The sequence below is a fragment of the Panulirus ornatus genome, chromosome 4 (assembly GCF_036320965.1).
Source record: "Panulirus ornatus isolate Po-2019 chromosome 4, ASM3632096v1, whole genome shotgun sequence".
In the NCBI taxonomy this organism is placed as follows: domain Eukaryota; kingdom Metazoa; phylum Arthropoda; class Malacostraca; order Decapoda; family Palinuridae; genus Panulirus; species Panulirus ornatus.
The window spans coordinates 72,285,767-72,310,669 of NC_092227.1; the positions used below are offsets into that span (position 1 = coordinate 72,285,767).

At 43.3% G+C, this 24,903-nt stretch overlaps 2 protein-coding genes across 2 annotated transcripts in view; both read right to left on the reverse strand.

The window, feature by feature from the left end:
* Positions 1–1,383: 1,383 nt before the first annotated feature.
* Positions 1,384–17,860, reverse strand: LOC139767305 (ovochymase-2-like). The gene is made up of 11 exons (XM_071696566.1): positions 17,667–17,860; positions 15,286–15,445; positions 14,330–14,427; positions 12,257–12,366; positions 10,565–10,683; positions 9,353–9,424; positions 6,789–6,978; positions 6,102–6,234; positions 5,234–5,390; positions 4,297–4,415; positions 1,384–3,177 (listed from the first exon to the last, which is right to left on the reverse strand). The coding sequence occupies exons 1-11, from the start codon at positions 17,748–17,750 to the stop codon at positions 2,992–2,994; spliced, it is 1,428 nt and encodes a 475-aa protein (XP_071552667.1). The 5' UTR covers positions 17,751–17,860; the 3' UTR covers positions 1,384–2,991.
* A 4,014-nt stretch (positions 17,861–21,874) lies between these two features.
* Positions 21,875–24,903, reverse strand: part of tyn (trynity) — a 51,618-nt gene continuing 48,589 nt past the window's right edge. Inside the window, exon 15 of the mRNA XM_071696580.1 lies at positions 21,875–24,354. Within this exon, the coding sequence (XP_071552681.1) occupies positions 24,185–24,354 (170 nt within the window). The 3' untranslated portion in view covers positions 21,875–24,184. The remainder of the gene's footprint in view (positions 24,355–24,903) is intronic.

Genomic DNA, 24,903 nt, shown 5'->3' on the forward strand with positions numbered 1-24,903 from the left:
GGGATCTGTCAACCCCTAGAACATGACGGTACGATCCTCTGGTGCATTACGACCCCTAAGCGCGACAGCGCGATCCGTAGGTATGACTGTATAAACTTCGATGGTAAGGATCGTATCGTCGAACTCAAGGGGGTTAACTTTTTACTTCACCTCACTTCTGTTGTTGATAGCAATCGAGTGAAGCTCCACAGAGCTGTCATGAAGCGAAAGCAAACAATGGCAGACTTTGTTTGTTGAAGGCCCTAGGGCGTGCGCTGGGATGAAAGTGAAATAACTGTTGAGAAGGAAAGTGCTGTAGAGGGGAGGAGAGAGAAGGTGGGGTGTTAAACACCACAAGATCACAACCCTTGATCTTAAAGGTCACCTTCAAGTATTCCGTCCAGGGCAGAGAGTAGTATGAAGACGGAGATTGTGGAATACTTCCAAGTGATCTTTGGCTTTCCAGGTCAAAAAAACGTACTGAAAGTAAGATGATATATATATATATATATATATATATATATATATATATATATATATATATATATATATATATATCAAGTGAAATTTTCTCACTGTATTTTCTCACAAAACAACAAGTGGCTCGTGCCAATTCATCAGAGTTGCCAGATGGTTTACGACAAGACGGGTCAGGAAACAGTCAAAAACAAACAAGTCTTATCATCGAAATCAGTCAGGATTAATAGCAAACAACTGATATCAGTTAGTTAATCTGTGCTGTGGAAAATGTGATCTTCAAGGTCACAATGGTGGGACGGTGTCAGCCATGGCTGTTGTGGTGAGTTCGAGTTACTCAAGGTAGCAGTTATCACTGTCAGCCAGGTAATGGTGGCGGTTATTGTCAGCCAGGTAATGGTGGCGGTTATTGTCAGCCAGGTTAGTGGTGGTGGTTATTGTCAGCCAGGTTAGTGGTGGTGGTTATTGTCAGCCAGGTTAGTGGTGGTGGTTATTGTCAGCCAGGTTAGTGGTGGTGGTTATTGTCAGCCAGGGTAGTGGTGGCGGTTATTGTCAGCCAGGTTAGTGGTGGTGGTTATTGTCAGCCAGGTTAGTGGAGGTGGTTATTGTCAGCCAGGTTGGTGGTTGGTGGCCCCTGTTAAGCAGGGGAGTGCTGACGGTTACCGTCAGCTAGGGTAGTAGTGGTAGTTACCGTCAGCTAGGGTAGTGAGAGCGACCTCTGTCAGCCAGGGTAGTGAAGGTGGCCACTGTCAGCCAGGGCAGTGTTGAGCCACGTCACCAACACACTACACGTCACTGTATGAGACGTCTGGTACAGTGAGTGGAACGCAGTGTTGAGCCACGTCACCAACACACCACACGTCACTGTATGAGACGTCTGGTACAGTGAGTGGAACGCTGGTAATGTGAGGAAATTCCAAATACCTCGAATACCATTTATTACATTACAATACATTATTGCTACAGAAACACCATTACCCAGATCTTGTTAACAATACATTACTAAACATCTTCAACACTACAGTTTTAAAGGAATCAAACCTTACTGTATGAGGCTTCATCACCAGTGATCTTAGAGTTATGTGCGTATCAACACCTGCGATGTTTATTTGTTAAAGACACATGAAACAGAAACTTTGATTTCCAGTCCTAACACTTAGGAAGCTAAAACCCTATCATGGTAAAGGTTATGTTATCATCTTCTTCATACAGACTTGCTAAGCATCGGTTTATACATCCCTCAGATAAGTGGGGATAAGTGACTATGTTTGCTGGGCAATGAAGCGTATTATGCAACTCCTCCGGTTAACAGGTACTGTATGATAAAATAACTGCACTTTGCTGGCACAGGAGTGGTTGGTGGTGAGAGATAAGACACCTGATACACAGGCTGCCCAAGGTCCAGGGAAGAGCTTGGTTAGAAGAATCTTCTAAACAGATCCAAGACCTCAAGATGTACAGGTTTCATAGGTAAGTAGATGATAACATTTTCATGAAAGGTAATGATGTAAATAATGTTTCAATGCAGGTGAAACCTTAAACCAGAAATATGAAATTGACAACTAAATAAATATCTTAAGATGGCTTTGCTTCACCCTCCTGTGGGTCGTTTCCAGACCTACACTTCATCATCACATGAATTCTTTGCAACGTAGTGCATCACTGTAGAATGAAGGATAGAATGAATAGATAGAAATATTCCCCGAGGTTATCTTCTTTCATGACGGGCGTCACACTAACCAACATAAGGTCTTGAAAAGACCTGTTGATAACTTTTCAGTCGCCTAACTTCAACTCGTCCTTATAATTCAAGGTTGGCTGCCATGGTCGAAAGCATTATACGTATAGAACTGACATGATTCATTTGTCTTGTCGTCCTGTGCATCACAGACCTGAGGTAGGTAGGTAGGTGGCCTGGTAAAACTGAATGATAGAGTGGGGGATAAACAGGTCGTGAGCAGCGGAGCTTAATGATGATCACTACCACTATAGTGGTAGTGATACATAAGGGATGCACAATGTAATATTGGTAGGGGACATAGGAATAGTATAGTGGCGTTGGTGCTGGTGGTAGACGAGTGAAACATACTGTAATCGTGGAAGTGGTGGTGAACAAAGAAAACATAATGTGGTGGTGTAGGTGAACGAGAGATACGTAGTAAAGTAGTGAGAATGAGAGGAGACAAACAATGTGGAAGTAGCGATGAGTTATGACGAGAGTAGCGGTGGTGTGCTGGTGGTGGTGGTAGTGGTGGCCGGCCATGGACCGAAGGAGCGCTAGTGTAGCCAAGGTAGTGGTGGTGGTGAGCCATGACCCAGAAGATAATACGACAGTGGTGTTGGAAGGAAATGGAACAGAGGAAAGGTAGTGTAGTAAGAGGGATGGTGGGACGTGGAACGGAGGAGAGGTTGAGTATTGGCTATGGTAAAGCACGAGACGAAGGAAAGGTGTCGTGGGACAGTGTAAGGGATCCAGATGCAGATGAGAAGTAAGCAAAGGCACGAGTGGCGAGCGTCAGGGGTGTCGCTGGGGTATCACTGGTTGCAGCGTCTCTCACCGGTGATGCTGTTGATCCAGGAAGAGTAGAAGCTGGTGGACTGCGTCAGGAAGAAGAAGAGATCGCCGAGGGGACAGGAGTCCTGAGGGAGGGAATTCACGGTGCCGACGGCGTAGTACTTGCCATCGTTGGCGACGGCGTATATGGCCCCGCCAGCGTCACCCTTGGGAGACGAAATGGCAGTGTAAGTGACTGTGATTTGCAGTGGTATGTGTATCATTGCACCTGATGATACAAGAAGACCAACGGTATAGTAGCAGTAACGTGACATTTAGAGTAAAGAACCAGTTATTCGTCACAACCTCACAGTAAAGACAACATGAATTTGGTAGAAAACATATCAGACACATCTCTTGAGTGCCAGATTCATTAATCTTAAATGTTGGATACACGCATATCTGTAAGAATTGGATGCATTAGCTAGTGCGAGAAAGTGACACATCCTACGTTGCAAACTAAGATCGAAGTCCGCTTACTCTTGAGCGGCCAGAAAGAATGAACTGCAAAGGAATTGCCCCGTATTCGACATAATCTAGAGAAAGGCAAAGCGTTTTATATGTGGCAAGAAAAGGCTACCTTATGGTGTGTGTGTGTGTGTGTGTGTGTGTGTGTGTGTGTGTGTGTGTGTGTGTGTGAAGACGTTACTGATTCCAAAATTATGAGAAGCATATAGAATTAGAGAACGGAGGAAGACCCCTCTCCATTGCCACTCGCTGTTATTCTGGAACCATACAAACAATCGGAATGTAAATTCCATGAACAAAGTCAGTTGGTGACATGAAGAACTCTGGTGGACGCGAGAAGTAGCGGTGTGTTGAGGAGGTATGGTATGACAGCCTATTTATAAGCTGCTCCCGGGAGGATGCTGCTACCAGCCTGAGGAAAGTCTTACACACCTGACCGGTCGCCGGCACGCCAGGTCGCGTTCCGCTTGGGATCTGAGTTCCGTGTCCGATTCCCCCTGGACTATTTCCCTTCCCTTAACCCCCCCCCCTCCCCTTTTCCTACCCCCCCCCCCCCCCCCGTCAACTCTCTGTCTGTCATGTGAACTCCACCACCCTCCACCACACAATGATGAATCAACGTTAAGCACAATATGTGACACGGAGATTGCCATAGCCTCACTTGCCGTCCTTGTGAGCATCACCAGATGCATCGACGTTATGCAAAGACTAGGCCAGCGGCAACAGCAGCAGCATCTGAAAGATAGCATTCTACAGCACCTGTGTGGAAGTCCTCCCGTAACAGAAGAAAAGAAACACTGGAGCACCATTGTACTCACGTGGCATGGGCTCTCCACAGTAGAATCCACCGCGAGACAGATGACGTCCGCGCTGAAGTAAGAGGAAGGCAAAGCGCAGGTGGTGAAGGCGATGGTGGACATGTTCATCACAGGTTCATCTGCAACACACCAGACAATCTAGGTGATTCATTTTCGTCAGTACCTACCATTGGCTATGAATGACCGTTTCTTAATATATATCATTGTTCTACCAGCTCATCTGAACACAACTTAAACAATTTGCATATTTCGGTTTTTTCTCCTCCGGTAGACCTCACTCACTAATGATATTGGTTCAGATATGTCTTCAGATATTTAATGACAAATCTATAAAAGGCCTAACTTTTCCAAATTTCTGGAATTCATCTGAAACTTTATTGAAGTCAGACTTTAGAACAAATTCCATCGTTCTTGTATGTATTCAAAGGGTTATGCTCAAGATTCACACATCCCAGTATGGCAGTATTAAGTGATTGGGCGTTGAACTGAACAAACAGGTCTGGAGCATGTCTGTGTGGCCTGCGCTCCAAGTGGACATTCGAGCTATGGTCTAGTATTTAGTCCTGATGATTACAGTCACTTTCTTATATTTTCGCCATATTTTTACACTTTGATATATCCTGATACTCCATAAAGTTTCTCAATTTTTCGGCAATTTCTTCTTTCTCTCTCAGCCAGTCATTTTTGTGGCGTTGGGAGGTGGAAGGCGAAATGAGGAAGGCCAAGCCAGCGTGACATCTACTATATGGCTTGTTTCAATGATATCCTTATATGCATCACTAAACTGTCCTGTTTTTCTTTTTTGAATTCAAGGAAGTGATGGACAGAGCATTGCACCTGGTGCCAGGGGACCCGCATTAGTTAAAACTGATACCCCGGAGTCCACTGCCTGGCCTTCGCACATGCAATGCAGCCCGACGCAGGATGTCATAGTTACCATTCTTTGCCCAGCCGAAGCCTGAGAAGCTTAGCGGTGTGAGGATCCCCACGAGCTGGTTGTGAACGGTCAGGTCCGGGAGACAGATGGGCGCCACCATGGTGTTGAGGGTGAACCCATCGCCAGGCATTGTCAGGACCGCCATGTTGTACTCTGACTGAAACACAAATAAACACACACACACACACACACACACACACACACACACACTGTTAGTCAGTAAACCACAAACGCAATGAATTAGACCATCCTATAACTTAAATGTATCCTGTCATATCCACAAACACACACACATATCCTGATATACACACAATCTGAATCATATCCTGTCATGGATACAGGAGGGTAGAATATGCTGCACGATACATGCCATCCCACAAAAGTTTATACAGTATACTGTCCCACTCATACACTCTCTCTTACACCTTATCGCTGTCACAGCATGTTGTGCATTCCTACATTATCAAACCGGGCCACTGACAGAGTGTACATCTTAACCACAGGCTAATATAGTATAGTTTCCCTTATATAAATGATATTTTCTCTCAGGATGTTCTAACTCGCCAAAGAAAATGCAATATTTTGTGGTATAACCTACAACATATACAATGAAGACTACCCTTGATACACACACAGACAGAATGGTGTATTATCTGGTCACAGTTGCTGTGCGACATATCTAACCGCAGAAGTAATGTGATGTACCCTGCCATAAAAGTGATACAGATCGTCTGTGCTGCAGATGGTGAAATATATTCTGTCATGGAGTGAGAGGAGAGACCTCTCCCACCACCATATTACAGAAGATAATCACCCCTCCACCCCCCAGCATGCACATGAGTGACACACCAGCATGTAGTTCACTTACTCCACTAAGGTTAACGGGATCAAAGTCTGGGTAGATGTCGACGGTGGAGGTGTAGAGGACCTGGGCTGTGGGGATATCAGGCTGGGTAAGGTCGTACTCTCCCGCCGTCACACGTACCGTCACTCCTGTTGTCCTGTACGTCATAGACAACATGATGGTTCTTTTGCAGTCAGCTTATCTGATAGTAACTCTCTTACATATCTACTCTGTTTTTTTCCCCTGTAGTGGAAACGCTATGTGCCCCTGACAGATTCCCTCCATGGATGAGATCAGATATGAGAATGGATCACAGACATTATCATTCTCGTATTTCTTAGCAATATTAAAACCAGAAGTAGTACAGTTTTGAAGTTAAAATCAGAATTATACAGAAAGAAATACCAATGCAGCCTAATGATCAAGATTCCAAAATTAGTTTTCTTAGGAAAAAAAAAGAGGCACGTATTTCAGTTTTCATATTAGATCAATCCGAATATCTCTGAATGCCGAGACTCTCCAAACAATGACATCACCTATCACACTGTATATCCGAAAGATATTACAAGTACTACAAAAGGCTTCCGCTTCAGATATTTGACCACTGTATCTATCATTTCTGTGTCGGTGGGAAACGGTCCTAACCTGAGCTGTGATATATTTGGCAGAGGAAACCTTATGACAAACAAGGAATGTGCTGCTACCACGAACCCGGTGGGGGACTGCTGGTGGAAGCAGAAGGCGGCGGTGACGACATGGATACGGGAGATGAGGTACCCGGAGCACCTGACGTACACCTCGTCGCGCAAGATGTCCACGTTGACCACCCAAGGGTAGTGCGTCCCAGGCACCCCAAGACTGATGCGACCAGGGAAGCCTCCTATGTTGCCGCAGACGTCGTCTGTGTGTCAGGGTAACTTTGGAACAGTAAGTCATGGCTTGAGTAGTGACTGAGTTAAAAGTGGAGGCTACTCTTTGATATATATATATATATATATATATATATATATATATATATATATATATATATATGGAACCTCCTCTGTTTACAGTTTTCAAATCACGAGATAATGTGAATCAACATTTCTCGCACGTCAACCCTGTAGACCATTCGTCATGCAACGTCATCCTTGCTCTGCAACTACGACTATGCATTTGAAGCCAGAACCGGAATTTTTCATCTCTGAAACTTACATATGCCATATGTCTACTGTGAGCAGTGTCGCCATGGATCAATGAATTCGAATCTTATACTACTCTTTGTATCGGTCTCAGTGTCATGTGCTGTCAACGGGCAAACCAGCATATAAAGCGACCCTCATGCGACCTACCAACCATCTTTTTATTTCGCTTTTTCCTGTTACACGATGAACGACTTTCAAACGAGCCATTTGTCCGTCTTCTGCCACTACTGCTATGCCGGCACACTCTAATCAAGTATCGAAGGACTAACTAACCGCAAGATGTGGAAGCTCGTTGTTCGAAGCAGTAAGTTGTTTGGAGGTGGTTGTGTCCGACCTTGAGCAAGTTTTAAGGCTCTTGTCTCCCCCTACCTCCACCCCCCCCTCCCTCCTGGTCATCCATGACAAGAAATTGGCTTATATCAAACATCATCACATTCCTTTTTCATTCAACTGGGGACTTTCAAGATGTCCTTCGTAAAACCCCAAAGAAACCTAAGAATTTTTACTAAAACTGTATTTAACATTTCTTAATAAAAACGTTACTAATCATCGTAAGCTACACTGCAATTTGACTATACCCCCATCAGCATTCAAGAAAAGAATATCACAGGTCACTTGCAAGCTGCGTCGGATCCACAACAGACTATACTCCCCTCTTTCAACTGTTCTCCAGGGAAACTTTACAACCCCATCCATAAACAAATTAAACAAGCATGGAGACATCACACACCCTGCCGCAAACCTACATTCACTGAGAACCAATCACTTTCCTCTCTTCCTACACGTACACATGCCTTACATCCTCGATAAAAACTTTTCACTGCTTCTAACAACTTGCCTCCCACACCATATATTCTTAATACCTTCCACAGAGCATCTCTATCAACTCTATCATATGCCTTCTCCAGATCCATAAATGCTACATACAAATCCATTTGCTTTTCTAAGTATTTCTCACATACATTCTTCAAAGCAAACACCTGATCCACACATCCTCTACCACTTCTGAAACCACACTGCTCTTCCCCAATCTGATGCTCTGTACATGCCTTCACCCTCTCAATCAATACCCTCCCATATAATTTACCAGGAATACTCAACAAACTTATACCTCTGTAATTTGAGCACTCACTCTTATCCCCTTTGCCTTTGTACAATGGCACTATGCACGCATTCCGCCAATCCTCAGGCACCTCACCATGAGTCATACATACATTAAATAACCTTACCAACCAGTCAACAATACAGTCACCCCCTTTTTTAATAAATTCCACTGCAATACCATCCAAACCTGCTGCCTTGCCGGCTTTCATCTTCCGCAAAGCTTTTACTTATATGAATATATATATATATATTCCTATGAATCCACGGGAAAATATGGCCTAGGTTTCTCTCTTTCTTCCTTCCTTATACACAACTGGGTTAGAAGAACTTAATCCACATATCTCTCACATAAATGATGGCCCGCTAGTCACATCTTTCTTCAACTTCAATCATAGATTACCTTTATTTAGTAGGATTCGGGAGTAATGAGAGCACATATGTATCATCCGTGGGAGGCCATCGGCAGGGTCGGAAGAGGAGGAGTGGGAACCTGCCTTCCTTGTTTTATCAGCTTTTCAAATCAGGAATAGAAAAGTAGATAGTCAAGCGAGGATTTCTCCGCGCGAGCTCAAGGTGGAGTGTCTGATCATGCGGAAACGTAACCAGGACGAGACGAAGGAATAGATAAGTGCTATTTTGAATGAAAGGAACTTGGATGTTCTATCTCTGCGTGAAACTAAATATGGCCATAATGATCAGACTGGTGAGAGATGTGCATGGAATAGAATGAATTTGAATTTATACATACATACTTATGGTATACGGGGGAGTGGTCAGTGTGCTGTCAACGGGCTGAACCGGAGCATATAAAGCGATCAAGGCAAACCATGACCATAGTCTATGAAACTTGGCTGTGGTTGGTGGGCTTTGGTTCCGGTGACAGAGAATGGATGATTTCAAACGAGGCCTTTGTGTCGTCTGTTCCTGGCGCAACCTACGTGGGTGAGGCGGGACGCGGTAAACAAGTATGGAAGGAATGTAACTTACCGCAGAGGACGGGTGTGGCCGTTGTTGTGGAGGTGGTAGTTGTTGTGGAGGTGGTTGTCGTCGTCACGTCCGCTGTTGGAGGCAGAGGTGTCATTAGTGTCTCGTGTCTCCCTCGCTACATCTCACCCCCCCCCCCCCCCCCCCCTGGACAGACCATTGCAAGAAAGTTGGTTTATGATCAAACATCAATACAGAGCATTTCACTATTGTATGCAAGCTGGGGGATTTAAGATGTCCTTCGTAAATAAACCAAGAAACTGCCAGGAGAAGTTTTTACTGAAAACTGATAACAGTCCATGATGAATAAAAGAAAAGTACTTGTCATCTTAAGTACACCAGGTGAAATAATGACTACTACATGGCTATATTCATTCCAAGAAAAAGAATTTGATCATCAGGCACAAGGGTGCGTGGCGGGGTGGGATGACAAGAGACAAAGGCCCACGCACTCATGGGTTCATCCAGGGAAACGTTTAATCTCTCCTTTTTATCAGATGCGAAGCACCGTAAGGAAGGTCTTGAATATCTGCCACAAATGCTGATCTAATCATCGCCTGACATAATTAGTCACTGTTATTCGACGGTGGACAGAGGGATGATGTGAGGAGAAAACAGACTCAGTAACGCACACACAAACACACACACACACACACATACACACACACACATACACTTATGTTTTCCGTCTAAGATAATCTAGTAAACCGGGACACTTGTCATCGATGATGATTTCAAAGATATATAACTTAAAACAAGCTTTAAGTAGAGTTAAACTGTCGTCTGTCACGAGAATATAGAATATTGACAGTTACCGTCTATGTCAGCCTGTCTTGTGGAACAGTGGTCAGAGTTGCCGGTTAGTTCCTACAATTACATTGGTCTATTCCACATAAAGAGTATAAAGTGTTAAGTATAAAGTGTAAAGGGCAAAAATCTAAGTAGGAAACTGAATATTTTTTCTCTCTTTCCTATTTGTGTTTCTTCACAATGAGACAGAAATAGTCGCTGTGTCTATCGGGCCGGCCCTAACTTGCTGTAGAATCCTTCATTATCTAACCAAGAAAAACTTAGTGATGCGTCAGAAGGGCACGTGTTCCGTGAAATGCGTGATGGAGGTGTGGGGTAAGGCGCATCACGGATGGGGCGGGGCAGGGCGGGGCGGGGCGGGGCGACATGTGTAACTAGACCCCGTGGGACACGTTGCTCACGCACAGGCGCAGACGGTGCCGTTGTATCCTTGCCAGTGGATCCGATGGTTGGTCTCGAACCTGATGTACATGGTCGCCGTTTGGTCGGACGTCCGCACGAAGTTGCTGAATGACGAACACCTCCTGGAATAAGAGAAGGATCGTCACAAGGCATGGCGTGTGGTGTGAGCAGCGCCAGGCGTCTCACTGTAAAATGGTGCGGAAAAGATCGAGGAAAAGATGTACATTTGAGGAAAAGATATACCTTTTTCTCTTACAATTGCAGAATAGATGATTTTCTCGTGACTGTCCTGGTGTTAGAAAAATAGCACGCGTTAATGTATATATAACATATACTTTTGATGACAAACATTACAGCAATTACTGCAACCTTATAGAGGTACGAGCGTTTTATTTATTATTCGTCTTCAGGGATGCGCATGAGTGTGATGGAAAAAGAAAACGGGGTCTCGAGTTCTCCTGCCTAATCATCGTCGTACATTCGTGTGCTGATCAGCCAGAGTCATCACCACAACACAACAGATGACCGACTTGAACTTATTTACGATGAAAGTTCTCGTCAAGGTCAAGAGTCATCATCAAGATCAAGCTTTGAATGAAATATAAAAGAGCAACATAAAAAAAAAGAAGAGAAAGTAAAGAAAGAAGTTCTAAAATTTCTGAAGGAAGTGTAAAACCTGCCTTTTGAAAAAGGGAACAGATCGTAGCCATCAACAAAACACAAGGTAAGGACTTTCAAAGATCAGCGGTACTTGAGGAAACAAGCAATCCCTTCTTAGTGATAAGCTTTATCAATGTACGACTCCAAAATGAAAGGAGAATTTCCCTTCAGAGATGCTAAGGATTCTGCGCGGTTACTGGCAGAGTAAAGCCTTTCTTCCCGTGTGACCATGAGACCTACCCTGTTCTCCGGACAGCTTCGGCTGTGTGTGTGTGTGTGTGTGTGTGTGTGTGTGTGTGTGTCATCATACCAAGACGGTTGTGTTCCCAGTCACACGCACACAACGAGACACTCAAGCATATGCGAGTTGAAGTACGACTTCTGAACGGTTCTGGGTAATACGCGGCCCTTACTGTTGTATTCGTCCATGACCTGAATTCATTTCATTTATTTCTAATGTGGTTCTGGTATAGCTTACATCATTTCACAGGTGCATGGTGAGTGCAACCTTATGCTACATTATGATCGCTCTGTTCATACATACATATCACACAATGGTTGTGTTGCAATATCAATGAAAAGAAAGCGGGGAAAAAGTCTTCGTCGTAGGATTAATCTATACATAATTACCAGGATTAATCTATACATGAATTACCAGGATTAATCTATACATGAATTACCAGGATTAATCTATACATGAATGACCAGGATTAATCTATACATGAATGACCAGGATTAATCTATACATAATTACGAGGATCAATCTATGCATGATTATCAGGATTAATCTATATGCAATTATCAGGATTAATCTATACATGAGTACAAAGGTCTTGGCATTGTGGCCCACCTGACCATGGTAGTGTCACTTACCCAACATGATGCAGTGTGACCCACCTGACTGTAGCAGTGTGACCCACCTGACTGTAGCAGTGTGACCCACCTGACTGTAGCAGTGTGACCCACCTGATTGCAGCAGTGTGACCCACCTGACTGCAGCAGTGTGACCCACCTGACTGTAGCAGTGTGACCCACCTGACTGATTTATTATTCACGACGACGGCCAGCTTGTCCCTGAAGCAGCCACGGCTCTTCTGTATACCTCCAGACGGCACGGTGAAGGTGATGACGCTGTCCGGTTGCGTCTGCCAAACGTATGATAACAAGTCAGTTGACCACACTCGCTTTTACCCACACACTTTCCTCCATATTACAGAACAGTTCAACACAGCAGAACATTCTATCATAACAGAACAGGATCGGTATGACAACATCAGAACATGACAGACTAGTAATATGTCAGACTAACAGAACATGACAGAACACCACAATATGACAGACTAACACAACATGACAGAACACCACAATATGACAGCCAAACACAACATGACAGAACACTAAGATATGACACGACATAGACATATGCAGCACAGCGCAATGAACTTTGACTCGATGAAACACAACGCAACACACTTTTCTTTCAAAGCACTTTGGCCAAATTTCCATTGTGTTTCTGACGACGACGTAAAGCAACTGATGAATTACAATCATTAAGAAGAATTTTAATATGTTAAGTTGTATCCCTTAAGATGACTTCAAAACCATGTATTATGATCTTTAAAATGGTTCTACCACAATATCTCAAACATTTTAACATGACTTTTACAAGACTGTTTAGGACGTATAAAACACCTTTTACGCAACACTATATGATGCTTATCGCAATGACGTGTGATATCAAACACATCTGTAACCCAATGTAATCATTAACACGATGAAGCATAATCTTAAACAAGACTTTAACACAGTAATTTGTAATCAACGCAGCGAAGTTTAATGTTAAACACAGCTCTAACACAACGACATGTAATCATCATCATTACGATATGTGATCAGTAACACGATTGGTACAAATGTAACTATGAGTCTTACAGAGAGGAATCCAAGTCCCTTCTTTGCTGTAATCTCTTGTGTATGTGTGGTGATAGTTAACTGCTATGACATCTACGATCCTCTGCTTGCCATTGTTTCGTAATTTGTTGTCGTCTCTTTTATTGCCTATCTATCATTTTTTTTTCCCCCATTTGTACACATAAAGTTGAGAGCTATACACTCGTAAACGTCTAACTTCTTACCTTTTTTTGCTATCTTTATCCTTTTATTCGATCTTTGGTTTTCCCACTCGTGTATGCTTTGGATACCCCAGTGGTATTTTCATTTACGTATTCATATGGGAACCTTACCTCTGTCGGATTTAAGCGGACTTAATGAGATCACAGAAACTATATAAACTTGTTATCTATAGGAAGCTAGAAATGTGTACAACCTGTTTACTGTTGGGGTACTTAAGGAGGTGGTGTGAGTTGATGTTTACGAAAAAAAAAAAAATCTTTTAAAGCATCATTGATATCAGAATTTACACATTATGGAGCATAGCGGCATTATGCAGTACAGCATGACACAAAATAACGCAGAATGATACAACCAGGTGTAACACAATACAGCATGTCAGCATAATGCAGTGCAGCTCACGATAATACAGTATAACACAGCATGATTCAGCACAGCATAAATGATGCAGAACAACACAAGACAGCGCACCTTGACAGCACGATATAACTCAAAGCAACACACACAGCACAACACAGCATAAAGCAGTACAATATAATGCAATGAATACAGCATAACATAACACTACACAACATGGTTACAGCATAATATAGTACAACGAATGAAGCAATGCAACACAAAAGAACACAGCATGATGCAACAGAGCCCAGCATGATGCAACACAACACAACATGATACACCATAAAACATACTGCAACACACCACAACACAAACCGACGAAGCGCAGAGCAACATCGTACAACACAACACATAACATAATAACATATTGTAGCAACATATGACACAGCACGACACAGGGTAAATAACGATGCACCATTACATGACACAGCATGGCAGCATGATGAGGGTAAATACGGCAGAATTCATCATACTAGTGCATCTTAGATCTCTTCAAGGCACAGCATGACATAGAGAACAGCAGGAGGCAACATAACAACACAATACAACGTAGAATCACAACTGAGCAAGCCGACCTACCGTGAAGGTCCAGCGATAGTCGATGTTGTGAGGGTACCTATCTGGGTAGTTAGGGGACTGGTTAACCACACACGTTCCAGGCGCCAGGTACACGCTGACTGGGGAGATATGGGGAAGAAAATCAGTTGTCTCACAGGGACCAGAGACCCCGGCAGAACTAGTCGTCACACAGGGCCTAGATTCGAGGGAAAATGAGTCGTGCCGCTGGGAGTAGATTCTGAGGAGAATCAGTAATTTTACAGGGATTAGTTCCGAGGGAGAATTAATAATCTCACAGGAACAAGACCCCTGGGGAGTGTATAGGGGGATGTGATGCGATTAATGATGCCATAAGAATGTTGGAATGGATGCTTACATACGTGAAGCCAGTCGAAACTGGTAATTACTGTAATGCAGGCACGTCACACTATACTATAGTCCCGTGTCTCCCGAGAATGACGTTATTGAGACGAACGGAAACATTCATCTCACAAGGATCAGGTTTCAAGCACTCGATTAACGAATAATAATATGGATTATCAGTTAATCTTCTGTGGATTAAGTTCCCAAGTATTTGTTCAACAGAGAGAAATATAGATTAATGATTAATCTCATAAGAATTAGGTTCAAAGTACTTGCTTAACGATAATTGATATAGATTAATGATTGATCTCACAAGGATTAGGTTCCAAGGACTTGCTCAGCAGAGACAAAAGTGGTTGAATAATTAGTTCTAGTGGGATTAGGCTCCAAGTTCTTATTCACCTGACCAAAACATAGAGAAATGATTACCCTCACTGGGGTTAAGGTCAGACTTTGTCAAGTATGAAGAAAGCACTTGATACCGAACTGGTGGAGACGTTGGGACAGACACAGCAGTAGTAGGAATCGAGAATAGACATTAGGGTCAGGTAATGTTACATAAACTCACGTATCATGGCGGTCAAAGAGACTAAACACTTCAGCTGATGACTAACATAAGGTTATGGTAGCTGCCCTGTGTTCGCTGTCTGTGTTCGTGGTGTTTGTGCCGCACCAGTAGCAGGAGTCCAGCGCCTCCTCATATTCATAAGACTCGTCATCACCGAAGCTGAAGCGCCGCTTACTACGCCGCAACAACTTGTCCTCCCGGGCCTCCTGTAACACAGTCAGCATCGCTTACCGCACCCAGACTGTCTCTGTTGATTAACACACACACACACACACACACACACACACACACACTGTCACATTACTCCGAGACGCTTCCCTACCTCCTAAAGATAGCATTTACATGCAGACGCCGACATAGTATGATCAGGCGCTCAAAAACCACCCAAAAGATAATCTTATCAGTTAGCGCAATATATGGGTATTACTTGTGGTGTGATGTTGCATCAGGCATCGTGACCATGACTGAGGAAGGCTGCCGGCTGCAATCAAGTACCTACATGCAACCCATCACATCTGATACCACGTTACTCCGTGTGACACGACGTTGTTATGATACCACGTTACTCCGTGTAACACGACGTTGTTATGACACCACGTTACTCCGTGTGACACGACGTTGTTATGACACCACGTTACTCCGTGTGACACGACGTTGTTATGATACCACGTTACTCCGTGTAACACGACGTTGTTATGATACCACGTTACTCCGTGTAACACGACGTTGTTATGACACCACGTTACTCCGTGTGACACGACGTTGTTATGACACCACGTTACTCCGTGTGACACGACGTTGTTATGATACCACGTTACTCCGTGTGACACGACGTTGTTATGACACCACGTTACTCCGTGTAACACGACGTTGTTATGATACCACGTTACTTCGTGTGACACGACGTTGTTATGATACCACGTTACTCCGGGTGACACGACGTTGTTATGTTACCACGTTACTTCGTGTAACACGACATTGTTAGAATGAAACAAACTGATGATGCGGGTAATAACTAGTTTATTTTCCTAGTGTATAACTCTTAACTCTGGACCACTAATTATCTGTGTAGGTCCTGAGGCAGAGGAGAAAATTGATATTCATGAAAGTTAACGAGGACAGTAATACCGTAATTTCCATATCATGAAAGTTAATATTAGTTACTTACTTCTTATTGTAATCCAAAATCTCATTAGTTATTACTCCCTTCGCTCTTGTCACGAGCGCCCGAATCCCAAGTGGCCTTAAGGTGATTGGATTCTATAAGATGTAAGTGGTTGACGGTGAACCCTTGATGTTACCTGATTATCTTCAACTCTGCCAGTCATGTGAAAGAGATCAGAGAAAATATACTCGATGCATAAAACAATCTAAAGGGTAATCTATCTATACGTCCTGTCAGGATCGCTTAACACATAATGCTGAGTACATATAGGGTTGATATTATATATGAGACATTGTGATGATTTTTGCCAGAGACTCCAGTCGAGGAAGGAAGTCCTCATTAAGGCTACGCCTTGGATAACTAACGGGGTAAAAGTAAGAAAAAAGAAACGCGAGGAACTCTGAAGTTATGAGGCAAATACGAGGTGCGTTTTGTAGGTAAGCTGAGGAGACTGGGTGTAGTCTGGTAGCTCGTCAGAAAGGTACTAACACCATGAGCGACTCGCATCTGTCAGAGTGTGAGATGGTTCCGGCCATCACTTGAACGCTCCTAAGTTAGAAGGGTAAGTACTTTAAAACTGGCTTGATCATCACTTGTCACTCCCCGGTACTGAATATCAACGCATTCATCATACCGTAGTAGTATATCATGCAACGTTCTCAACCACTGAACTCTCCCTGGCCAGGCTGCGGTAACATACTATCACTGATTAACCCGTCTCACCTATTTTGAGAGAGTATGAAATATCTTATCATTTCTCAACATCAGAAATGATATAGACATGGTAAGGCGATAGGCTGGAGGTCAAGTTTATCCTTACTATCGTCTTTATAACAAAAGATGAAGGCATGTATGTCATTGTCCATGGGTTGTATGACATATTCATGTTCATCCTATCTTATGACTCTCCAATAAAGATTTCCTTCAGGCATATTAATCCTGCAAGGTATCCTTTTTTACCTGGTTTCCCTCCGGCGCGTTGCCAGAGGGAGTGGAAGGTGGACAGAGCGCCTTTGCTTTGCAAATCCTCTCTTCTACTGCTTTTAAGGAGACTGCATTTTCTTTTTCAAGTAGTGTTAAGGCCAGACCACCTCACTTGGACCATGGGTCCGTGTGCTCTCTCTCTCTCTCTCTCTCTCTCTCTCTCTCTCTCTCTCTCTCTCTCTCTCTCTCTCTCTCTCTCTCTCTCTCTCTCTCTCTCTCTCTCATGCACTTCACAAGGAATAATCAAGGAACGGCTGTTGTATCCATGAGGTTGTTACCTGTAGTGCCTCATCGTGGTCTCCAGCAGCTGCAGCAGCCACGCCAGCCAGCAGGAGGAGGGCAAGTGGGGCCAACCTGGTCATGGTTACGGGGCTGGTGGACTCTGACGGTCGGAGTCCGGCGTGATGTGTAGCAAAGCGGTAGAAGGACAGGGGAGCCAAGCGACCACACCTGCCATGCTCCGGACGCTCCAGGTGTCACCCGCAAAATAATCACGGCCTCACACCTGCAGGTATGTGTAATGTGGCGTCAGGTGGCGCGATGGTCCCCGTCATCCGTGACCTGTTGGCCTTAAAGATCAAGTGGTTCTCAAGTGCAACGGTTGATAGAATTCTCTCGATGCCCTGTAGAATAATATTCACAGTGGAGAAATAAAGCAAAGTATTTCCTCAGTGTGTGTTTTATATTCGTTTTATATCAATACGTCAATGTAGAATTACATTCTTTTCATTTTTCATGTATAGTATATATGTACCAGAGGATGACCCTAATAAATATTGAGAACGTATGTATCCTTAAGATTATCTTGAGCACCTGCAGAAGGTGTTAAAGATGTCTAGGTTGGTGGATGTGGCCTGAAGCCGACGTCCTTAAAGACCCTGGCAACTGGTTGATAAGCCAAAAGCCCAGACAGCCAAACAACTGTGATAAAATGTGATGGTGGGATGCAGAAAGAGCATGTCATAGTAATGTTGGTAGTACAGTAAAGCAATGCTCACAAAGTCCATCTATTCACAGACTACATTGTTTTCATAGTCACTGCTCGATTATAGATCATACTGTAGTCTGCCTGCACAAAGTGGCTCACTAAAGAAATTAAAACATATTTGTACTAACAAACATATCACTGTACCTTTTGAAGTTGCATCTTGCGTAAATAGTTGTATGTATGTAGATGCCAACGCTATTCTCACAAGATCTGACTACACTCTCATAGATGTATCTATTTGAGCGGCACTTCCCCGTTCAACAGCCCTTACTAAACATAGATATTAACACCTATACAGAACTGAATGGAATAACTTACGAAAACTCTTCTCTGATTTTCCTCGGTTAAATTACTGTCTCTTATGTGGTGGTGCTTCTGTCTCTGTTGTTCGCTTAACAGAGGTTGTTCTTGCTGGAATGGAAGCATTTATCTCCTCTCCCTCCAAGACAACCTCTTCTTCTAATCCATGGTTCAACAGTTCCTGTTCTAATGCCTTTCAGGCCTGGAAAAACTCTCCTTCCTCCGACTCCCATTCAGCATTCATCACTGCCCGTAATCATTGCAAGTACGTTATTCGTGAAGCAAAGCGTTCCTCTATTCCAAGGAAATGAGATAACCTCTCTTCCTCATCCACTAATAGATGGCTCTGGTGTTTAGCTACTTGTATCGCTAACAGCTTCTGTCGCTTTACCTTTCAATCACTTTTCCGTTCTGATGGTACTACAGGTGTCTCTTCCGTAGACAAATCAACTCTCTTTGGTTCCCGTTTCTCCTTTAACTCTGCTTAGGATGACTGTAAAATTTCTTTACCCTCTTAAGTTCCTCTTACTAATCCTGTTCTCCTTTCCTTAATATCTTTTGGGACTGTCCAAAAAGCGCCTACTTCCCTGGACACAAGCAAGGTTGAGTGTCCTAATGACTTCCATCTCCGTGTACTGAAAGAGTTTGCCTCTGAACATGCACCTGCGCTTGCTCGTCTGTTCCATTTCTGTTTAAAATCCAGGACTTTTCCTTTTTCTGAGAAGCATACGTTTGTAGAGCCCATCTACCATTTCAAAAGCCTTTGAATCCTTCCTCGACTCCCATATTCTCAAACATCTTGAATCTCACAGTCTTCTCTCTGATCACCGTTATAAGGCGAGATCCCTATGTAGTTGCCCTTGATATATCCAAAGCTTCCGACATCATGTGGCATCAAGGTCTCATCTCTAAGCTCCCTTCTTTTGGCTTTCCTCCCTTCCTTTTCTCCCTCATATCTAGCTTCCTCTCAGGACAATCTATCGCTGTGGTTGTTAGAGGATCAGCTTTTCTCTACCAACAGCGGCGTTCCTCAAGGTTCTGTTCTATCATCTACACTTTATCTCCTTTTGATCAACGGTTTCCTTTTTCTATAAATAACCAAATGCACTCATACTCCGACGACTCAACGCTGAATTCCTCCACAACTTACAAATATGTTCGTTTTTTTCTCTCAATCAATCCGCATCTAATCTCGACATAACTTTCTCAGTAAACTCGGACTTAGAGAGGATATCCCAGAGCGGTAGACGAAATCTGGTTAAGTTTAATGGCCCGAATACCAGGTTTCTATCCATCTTTCTATCGAAATTTCTCACATCTTTTCTCTCTCCTTTGACGGACTTGTAATTCCACCTCTTGATTCAATAAACATACTTGGTATTACTGTAACATCAACACTGATTTGAAAACCCCACATTACTGAAATAGCTAAGTCCCTTGGAAACTGGGAGTCCTATATTAACGTCGAAATTTCTCTTCTGAACAGTTGCTCCGTTTATGATAAGAATGGATCCGTGCTTATATTGAGTACTGGCCTCACATCTGGGGTGGTTCTAGTCCCTCATCCTTAACAGAGTTGAGTCGAAATCAGTTTGAATTATAGACTGTACCAGGCTAACTTTAAAACATGACCCGCTTGATTTATGCTGTAAGCCCCTACGCCTCAATCTTGGTTCACTTTCCCTCATTTATAGGTATTACTTTGGTTCTTGCTCCCAAGAGCTGGCTGCTTGTGTGTCCCCACCACTAGCTTAACCACACAATACTAGACAGGCTGCTGCGCAATATGATTACTGTGTGGCCATTGACAGCTCAAGGATGGGCCGTTTTGATAAGTGTTTCTTTGTCTATACCTCGAAGCATTGGAACTCTCTACCCTCTCATGTCTTACCCAATAAATACTTTTCTTCGTCTCTTTTCTTTTTTCTTTTTTATTAATCTTTTATATTTCAATTAAGGCCCGGCCTTGGTGTGGACTTTTGTCCTCGACTTGAACCTGCAACGTGACAGAAGTAGATAGGCAGTAGACGGATGACAGGAGCTGAGGGTGTTGGGGTATATGGGGAGGTGAACAGCAAAGGGTTGAGCATTACAGGCTAAGGAGGGAGGAAGTGGGAGCTGCAGTGGTGACGATGGCAGGATCTTGGAGTAAAAGGGATATAAACGTGGGTGTGTGAAGGGGATGTGAGGCAGGGCTGTGGATGGCCAAGGTGTGGATGACAGGGGTATTGATAGCAGTGGATGGACGTAAGTCAAAACACTGACTCGAGAGGTACACGTCCTCTGCTGCTCTCGAGAATTTCATCATCACTTGACCTTGATACAAACATGAATTCTTTGAGGTGTAATTTTCCCTTGATCTGCCGAATGGGCCATTAATTAGTGGTAATTTGTACCAATTACAGCTCTGGTCACAGATGTTACTGGCCTGGCGGACCACCAGTAACACCCAGGTGTCGTATACGACGTTCACCACTTAATGAACTTCCAAAAATGAGAAAGTTATATATACATGTATATACATATATATATATATATATATATATATATATAGAGAGAGAGAGAGAGAGAGAGAGAGAGAGAGAGAGAGAGAGAGAGAGAGAGAGAGAGAGAGAGAGAGAGAGAGAGAGAGAGAGAGAGAGAGAGAGAGAGAGAAAGAGAGGATAGGGAAGCTAAGTTGATAGTGAAAGATCAAAGAGGTGCATGGGCCATGTTTGCGATGGAGTTATTTCCTATCTATCCCTCCTTCTCATCTTGTTTACACCTACGTACATTTAAACACCCTAGCCTGAGCCTTCGAGCAGGATGAGCGAGTAATCCTATCCTGTCTCCTTCTTTTGGTTCATATCATAGAAACTGATGTATGAGAGGAGGAACGTCTGTACCCCCACCGCTCCCGCCCACCTCAGCCCCTCACTGCGACACGCTGGGAATACGAGCTTCTTAATAACCAAGTTATCACAGTCATCTGTTTAATTGAGGAATAAGAATGGCGATCTATTCCCTTTCTCATTGTAGTTTATCACTTGGATATGAAGATCATCTCTTTAAAGAAGAAGGTAACTAGAAGTTTAAACTATTCAGCTCAAGTTTTCTTTTTGTAAGATTTCCACTGACTGCCTCAGCGTGGGCATAACATGATACACCTCACAAATCATTCTTAGGCGACTTGAGTTTTGTTAAAGAAAGTCCTGGTAAATATTTGAAAAAGTTTATTGGCTACAAGAAATTGCACATATTTTGCAGACTACATACACTACATAAATATCATAATAAATAATAGTTTATTTACAACACAATAAAAAAAAAATCACTAGCTTTTCTGTGATATGGAACCTAACAAGCTCTTAAAATGAAGACATCAAACAAATCACCGTCAGCCTGGGCTACGGAGCCAGATGGTCTGTCATAACAGAACCTCAGGGGATCTACCGATATCACCAGGAGCCAGAATGCTGAAAAGACTTTTTTTTTTGAACCGCATTCATTATTCCTGTACACTACTTTGGCCTGAGACTATAGAACAATAAAACTCGAAGGAAATAACTTACAGGACAGTGACCAATATTTACACTAAGGTAGTTTTCCCCCAAACAGAAAGACGAATTTAGATGTATCATGGTAGTAATGAGAAGTGATCCTGAGCCAGGTTGTGTTCTGGCATCTTAGCTCCGTACCCTGGGTGACACAACACACTCAGCGCCCCAGTACTTTGTCCACTTCGTTGGCTCATTAGGTCTCGTGCAGGTACGTGTAGGAGGACAGAAGAAGATACATAATTGACCACAACTTAAAGCGTTACGTCGAAACTGACGCTGTGACAGCTAAAGCGTCGGTATGATTCACTTGTGAACTCTAGTGATTCTTGGTTATGAAACATCTGCTGATGTGTCGACGCTGGGTTGCCGCCAGCACATCACGATGGTGCGACATTCAAACATTTCATTCGACGGTGTGGAACACGAGCATGGTTCTCGTTCAGGTAGAATACAACAGCCAGAGGGTGAACTAGGATGACCAGAGCAACAAACCAACAATGGAACAAAGTTTTATGATGAACCACTAAACACTCTATGAAGCAGAGGAAAAATCGGAACCACCTTATTCACATACTGAACTTACTGCAGATCCAGTTTCATCTGAGTTAATGTATATCAACGTATGTGGAAGTAATATAATGTGACCTTTCACCGAGTCAGTCTGTGAGTAAGAACGTACCAAGCATGATCAAGAGGACGACGATCACAGAGGACGGAAAGAGAGGAAGCCGGTGTGGCGCGCAGCCTCACCAGGCGTACCCGAGGACAACTGTAAGTTATGGCCGGACTCCTAACATCTACGTGGGATGCTCAAGGTTCATACCCAGGATACTCCTGTGCCTTAACAGGAGGAAGAGCCACAAGGCAACAGGTATCGCCAGGTACCTCGCTTGACCCAGAAAGCGGCAACGTTGAAAAAAAAAAAAATCTATCACGAGTTTTGAACAAAGCGCTCTTGTTCCTCTAACAAAGCGCTCTTGTTCCTCTAACAAAGCGCTCTTGTTCCTCTAACAAAGCGCTCTTGTTCCTCTAACAAAGCACTCTTGTTCCTCTAACAAAGCACTTTTGTTCCTCTAACAATCACACACAAACAATACATATATCTCCAATGCCCATGGGAAGTTTTGAGCCTAATAATTAAATGCCCGGTAATGATACATCTTAATGCCTCAAAATTGTAGTGGATATGTTCGTCTGCATTTCCTTCTGCAGGTGCAAGACGACCAACAGCTGTGGTCTGTTCTGTGGAACAAAGTTGCCCTACACAGAAACATGAAAACGCTACGTATCATGGTACAGACAACAAATAAAATGCCATGTATCATGATCTATCACATGCAACAAATCAAATGATTCAAAAAGAAAATAAGAAATCGGAATGTGACGCAATCTGCATCAGAGCTACAGCTGCGAGTCTGTCTCACTGACACACTCCTTTCAACCATATTTTTGTTACGTTGTTGCTTAATATCTAGCTAGGAAGAGGAGTGCCTTCTTGCTCTAGGGAATATTAAGGGATCTATCTTAGACAACCTGATGAACTATGATACACTTACAAGTGAAGTCAGTGTTGCGTCTATCACAATATTCTTATGTTATGACTTTTAAGTACATAAGCCGTTGTGGTAGATATTCAACTTTATCTACAATTAGGAAATTAAAGAATGGAGGGAGGGGCACACTTCCAGTTAATGACATAGTGGTATGGCTTAGTCGTCTCACCATCTCATTGATGACGGCAGCTAAGGTCATTAACTTAGTGATGACAGAAGCTAAGCGGATCAATACAGCAACGTCAGCAGCTAAGCTCACCAGCATGTGAATGATCATAGATAAGCTGATCGTCGGTGTATCAGAGCTTTTCATGTTTCCCAACAGAATACTAAATCTCAGACTACACCTCTCTACCCCACCCACCCTGCAGAAGGCAACAGAGCAGCAGCAACCAATGTTCCTCGACGTCATAGATTTATCGTATGTTCTTCGGGGGACGGATCCATTTTCTCATGACGAAGTAGAAGACGGTGAGGACGTAGATAAGCAACAGGATGGCACAGGTGACGGCCAAGGCGAGGACGGAGGACCTTGTAGGACACGTCTCAAATAAGGTGACGTCAGCTCCTTCGTAAGTGTATGTACCTGGAGGAGAAAATTAGAATCAGGTGGCTTAGGGGTAAGTGAGAAGGAGGCGGTGGCCAAGTTACCTTCCCGAGTAACTGTCATGCACATGGCTCAGTGTGTGATGTCACTAAAACACGTCCTATCTTCTAAGACTCATACACGAACAGACTCTCCGACTCAGCACATACGTGCGCACGAGCACAAACAAATTTCAAATTGTACTCACACACACACACACACACACACACACACACACACACACACTCACACACATAGACTCAAAGACTTGCCTCCAGGCATGAATACATAGACTGGAACAAAAGATAAGATACGCATACATCCACATACAAACAATCTGGTAAATAACTGGTGAGAAAACATGATAGAGAGACACACACACTACAAGCTATGTACATCGTACCAGACATTATTAACTCAGACAATTACGTTAAAGCTGTAGGTGAGTGAATGATGTAGGTAAGCGTGACTAGTGTGAGTAAAGGCTATTGATGAGTGCCACTGGCATGAGTCATACACGAAGTAGGATTAATGTAAGTCAAAACTGTG